Below are 6,151 nucleotides of genomic sequence, written 5' to 3'. Positions count from 1 at the left end.
ATATACGATGCCGATATCTTCACAACCTATAATATTAATCGGAGGTAACGTATCATGAATCATATGAATGCATGTGTGATTATAAATATTAATAATCAATTAGTTAAATAAAATTAACTTTAAAAATTATATCGTATTCTTTTCAATTTTTAACAATTTAGTAAAAAGTATATTTAGTTTAACGTTAACGTTAAGAAAATTTTTTAATATCTTTTTTGAACATATAGATAGGATCTGCTAAGTATTTACAATTTATGTCGTAGGAATCTTACACTAGCAAATCGTTCCAAAGAGAGATCCATAATTTTTCCAATTGTGATGGTCAATCGTTTTTGCGATCTTAAAATCACGAGCAATATAATTCGTTTTTTTTCGGTTGTGATGTCGTACCAAAGAGAATCGTAAGCCGCATCTCCGATCATTTTGCTCTAGAAAGAAAGGATTGATTTTGGACTTTTTGTAATTAAAGTCATTAACAATTCTCGGCGCTAACCTTAGCGTTCAAATATTCACCGACGAAACAATATATAAATGCCTCGAGGTTCATCACAATGTAATAAAGTACTGACCTCACCAAAATTGCTACTCCGTTAGGTGCACCAATTGACTGTAATCTCGAACGTAGTAATTTAGAAACAATTTGTCTTGTTCTATGATACCGAATATATACGCGTACAATTAAAAGTAGTTTCATGTATTGACAATTATTTTAAATAATATATATATTTTTGTAAAATTTGCAATCTATACTGAGATGTTTTCCAACGTTACTCACGGTGATAATAATGAATCCTAGACAGCATATAATGATAGTGTCTGACACAAACAACATCAGCGCAATGTACGTATAAAGATTTTCAATATTCTCCGAAAACATGATTATCTGTTGATGCTTTGTTATCAATGCTTTCACCGTTATCCCGTTCACGGTATGCGTCATATTTTTGGAAAAGCCTTTCAGTAACCATTCGCAAAGGATATCAATTTGACCACCAATGTGCAGTATCTAGGGTTGTCTTAAATGATAAGAGTCACGATCACGTAATTCTACGCCGTAAAGTGGCATCCAAGAACTTACCAAAGTAATAATGAGTGAATTTATCATGGAAATTCCATAGCCACACATCGACAGATTAAGAAATTCAAGAATCGTAACGAGCATGTAAATAGGAAACGTGTCAATCTGGAATGGCAGCTTCAGCTTCAAGATATGTTCCCGCGCGGACACATTCATTCTTTGAATATTACCGGTGTTAACAGCAAGTACGCCGCAGGTGTACAAAGTTATGGCAATAATCTGGAGTCCAATAATCCAACTCGAGATGCGGTGCGAGAGTTTGGCTTTGTTGGTCGTAATGCGCAGACTACAATCAGTTAGAACGCAGTTCCTCCAATCTATGGCCATCATTTGCAATATGTCAGAAAATGTTCTAAAAAAAAAAAGAGATACGTCAGTTAATATCATTATTTACATCTATCAAGTAAGTAAATATTATTAACAAATTAAACAATTAGTAAATTAAATATGAAATTTATAAGAAAATATTATCTACATGTATGTTCCAAGTCATAACTATACATTTGCAAGATGATAGATACAAGATGATAGATTTAATAATATAGAATAAAGTCTACTTGCAGGATATTACAGCATGTTACTAATCACTCATACAATTGATTATTTAAATTTAACATTTTATATGCTAGCTATAATAAGAAACGGTAAAGAATTCTTTGTAATGTTTGTCTTACTGTTGATTCGCCCACAAAATAGTGAGTTTGATGATAAATAGACTATATGTCATGGCACTGCTTACACCATCCATCAAGTCGGAGAAACTGTCGATGTAAAAGTGTATCACTACATATTGATATTGAAAAAACTGAACTGTACCAAACATCACGATACAAAACAATCGGAATAAAATGGTTGACGGTAGATAGGGCCAGATACCGTAGACGTGAAGACCGATCTTTACCGCGCGACTGATCGTACTCATATCCATGTTTCCCGATTAAACGACAGAAACGGACGGAGAATCGTTGATGGTGTACGTGTGCCACCAGACAATGTTACTCGCTGAAAAATCTAAGGAGGCGGAGTCTTCAAGAAAACCGTATTGCTAAACGTCGACCAATCGAAAAACTACTTGATAAATATTTTATCGCCACGTATCGCAAACTTTGACTGACCACGTGCAACGATTTCATCGACGATCGCACCTTGATACGTAAAAAAGTTAGAGGTATCACTTCTCCCTCCGCGAAGTAAAGTTTCTGACCACGGACAATGCTACCGTGTGTCTTCTTTAAAAATGCAACAACCCCGGGAGTGCAGCTTCCATGACCTGCCGCACAATGCGAAGTTGAAAAGTTTTGCTGTTGGGGGCGTGTAAACGCAAGAGGACATGAACATATCGCCAAGGATGTTTCTCTGAAACGTTTAGCGCGAAACTTATAGCTCATATTGTAGTTAAAAATTGAAAGAAGCAAGACGAAAATGATAATACATACGATTTTTAGTGATTCTTTTTCTACAGCCAAAATGTATTATGTAATAAAATTTAAGCAGCAGCTAATATGGCAGACAGCAACATGCAAACGTACACAGGACATTAAACCTTAGTGACCGCAAGAAAAGTTTTATATTTCCGTGAATGGGGAAGAATATTTTGAAGAAGCGGAAAAATGAAAGTGAAAGAGACATTTCTTTTTCCATGATATTATTTCCTTTACATCGAAATATATTTCTTTCGCGGATTATGGTAAGTACGAATGCGTTCGCAACTTATTCTTCTGAAATATATAAATCGTACGATTTTAAATGAAACTTTTGTGCATATCAGGTATAACATGTTGCGTGCAATAATCATGAAGAAGTAAGCTAGAAGTAAAAAACGGAGAACAAAATGTTGAGTGAAGTTTTCTATATTGCAGCAATGGCGTTTCTCGCAAACGACAAGCATAATGCTTTTAAGCTGTAAAAAACATTGTATTATAAGAAGTAAGAAGCTTACGTTATTCTCTTAGGAAAGTATGTTTAGACATTAATATTACTTAAACATTATAAAATTTTTAATTGATTATGCGAAGAAATGATTTTTGTTGATTGTATGTACATACATATATTAAAAATAATTGCAATATTATTTAAAATATCACAGAGATGATAATAATAATTACTTTGATATTGATACGATAAAATCTTTTTATTATTCGTTTTACGATTTTATATTCGTTTTATTATTTCATTTTATGCTCAACACTGTCATAGTACTGTCATAATGCTATATCGATGCTCAATTTAATATTTAGTACATCGCTAATAGGACGGAAATATATGATGCCGATATCTTCACAACCTATAATATTATTCGGGGAGGTAACGTATCATGAATCATATGAATGCATGTGTGATTATAAATACTAATAATCAATTAGTTAAATATATATATATATATATATAAAATTAACTTTAAAAATTATATCGTATTCTTTTCAATTTTTAATAATTTAGTAAAAAGTATATTTAGTTTAACGTTAACGTTAAGAAAATTTTTTAATATCTTTTTTGAACATATAGATAGGATCTGCTAAGTCTTTTACAATTTATGTCGTAGGAATCTTACACTAGCAAATCGGTCCAAAGAGAGATCCATAATTTTTCCAATTGTGATGGTTAATCGTTTTTGCGATCTTAAAATCACGAGCAATATAATTCGTTTTTTTTTTGTTGTTATGTCGTACCAAAGAGAATCGTAAGCCGCATCTCCGATCATTTTGCTCTAGAAAGAAAGGATTGATTTTGGATTTTTGTAATTAAAGTCATTAACAATTCTCGGCGCTAACCTTAACGTTCAAATATTCACCGACGAAACAATATACAAATGCCTCGAGGTTAATCACAATGTAATAAAGTACTGACTTCACCAAAATTACTACTCCGTTAGGTGCATCCATTGACTGTAATCTCGAACGTAGTAATTTAGAAACAATTTGTCTTGTTCTATGATACCGAATATATAAGGTAAATGTACCGGTTATTGGACAGTTAAGAAATTGCACGACGAAATCATTTATTTAAACTTTAGAAACATTAAAATTTTAGTTTATTACACATGCTTAATAAGAATGGATGTTTTCTGAAACTAAATCCATTATCAAATATGTTATTTGCGTTTATTATAAATTGTATTTAGTCATAAATATAATATGATTCAAATGTTCTAATTATTGCACAAAAAATGTGATTGTGTCCACAAAAGTATGACCCAATTATTGGACAAATAATAAGCAATTTTTTTATTATAGAATAGAATTGCATTTTACTTACTTATCAATCAAGATTGTACAAAAAAGTTTATCGAAATTATAATTAGTGAAGTTTTATATAAAGTTTTATATGTAATATATACAAAATATGTTTTTTAATCATTCAGTAGACAGGTACGCTAAGGAATGTCCAATAATTGATACACGCATATGTGTGAATGTCCTAATAAATTGACGATTGTCCATAAACGAAATTTTTTTTACAAAAGTATCATTTTTAATATGAATAAAATATATAATAGGTGGAAAATCTAAATAATATGAAAAATTGCTTAAAAATTTATTAAGAGTAACACATATCATCAAAATCTTAATATTTAAAATTGTCACAATTTGTCCAACAATTGGGTCATGTCCACGAAGTGGTACATTTACCTTACGCGTACAATTAATAGTATATTGTGTAACCGTAGGGGAATAACAACTTTCCCCCACTATTACACAATGTACTAGTAAATAAACAATATTCTTATATAATTTGCAATCTATAACGTGATGTTTTCCAACGTTACTCACGGTGATAATAATGAATCCTAGACAGCATATAATGATAGTGTCTGACACAAACAACATCAGCGCAATGTACGTATAAAGATTTTCAATGTACTCCGAAAACATGATTATCTGTTGATGCTTTGTTATCAATGCTTTCACCGTTATCCCGTCCACGGTATGCGTCATATTTTTGGAAAAGCCTTTCAGTAACCATTCGCAAAGGATATCAATTTGACCACCAATGTGCAGTATCTAGGGTTGTCTTAAATGATAAGAGTCACGATAACGTAATTCTACGCCGTTAAGTGGCATTTAAGAACTTACCAAAGTAATAATGAATGAATTTATCATGGAAGTTCCATAGCCACACATCGCCAGATTAAGAAATTCGAGAATCGTAACGAGCATGTAAATAGGAACCGTGTCAATCTGGAATGGCAGCTTCAGCTTCAAGATGTGTTCCCGCGCGGACACATTCATTCTTTGAATATTACCGGTGTTAATAGAAAGTACGCCGCAGGTGTACAAAATTATGGCACCAATTTGGAGTCCAATAATCCAACTCGAGATGCGGTGCGAGAGTTTGGCTTTGTTGGTCGTAATGCGCAGACTACGATCAGTTAGAACGCAGTTCCTCCAATCCATGGCCATCATTTGCAATATGTCAGAAAATGTTCTAAAAAAAAATTAGATATGTCAGTTAATATCATTATTTACATCTTTCAAGGAAGTAAATATTATTAACAAATTAAACAATTAGTAAATGAAATACGAAATTTATTTAAAAAATATTATCTACATATATATATTCCAAATCATAACTATACATTTGCAAAATGATAGATACAAGATGATAGATTTAATAATATAGAATAAAGTCTACTTGCAGGATATTACAGCATGTTACTAATCACTCATACAATTGATTATTTAAATATAACATTTTATATGCTAGCTATAATAAGAAACGGTAAAGAATATTCTTTGTAATGTTTATCTTACTGTTGATTCGCCCACAAAATAATGAGTTTGATGATAAATAGACTATATGTCATGGCACTGCTCACACCATCCATCAAGTCGGAGAAATTGTCGATGTAAAAGTGTATCACTACGTATTGATATTGAAAAAACTGAACTGTACCAAACATCACGATACAAAGCAATCGGAATAAAATGGTTGACGGTAGATAGGGCCAGATACCGTAGGCGTGAAGACCGATTTTTACCGCGCGACTGATCGTACTCATATCCATGTTTCCCGACTAAACGACAGGTAACGGACGGAGAATCGTTGATTAAAGGTGTACGTGTGCCACCAGAC

The 6,151-nt window shown here is 32.2% G+C and overlaps 1 protein-coding gene across 1 annotated transcript; it reads right to left on the bottom strand.

Annotated features, from left to right (window-relative positions):
• Window positions 1-245: 245 nt before the first annotated feature.
• Window positions 246-6,083, bottom strand: LOC108778727 (uncharacterized). The gene is made up of 6 exons (XM_018545979.1): window positions 5,830-6,083; window positions 5,152-5,503; window positions 3,850-3,963; window positions 3,630-3,785; window positions 776-1,006; window positions 246-428 (listed from the first exon to the last, which is right to left on the bottom strand). Exons 1-6 carry the CDS (start codon window positions 6,081-6,083, stop codon window positions 246-248), a joined length of 1,290 nt encoding a protein of 429 aa, XP_018401481.1.
• Between the last annotated feature and the right edge of the window lie 68 nt (window positions 6,084-6,151).

This window comes from Cyphomyrmex costatus, unplaced genomic scaffold, assembly GCF_001594065.2.
Source record: "Cyphomyrmex costatus isolate MS0001 unplaced genomic scaffold, Ccosl1.0 scaffold51, whole genome shotgun sequence".
Taxonomy (NCBI): Eukaryota; Metazoa; Arthropoda; class Insecta; order Hymenoptera; family Formicidae; genus Cyphomyrmex; species Cyphomyrmex costatus.
Note: the sequence above shows the minus strand (reverse complement) of the source record. Positions and strands in the feature narration are given on the sequence as shown.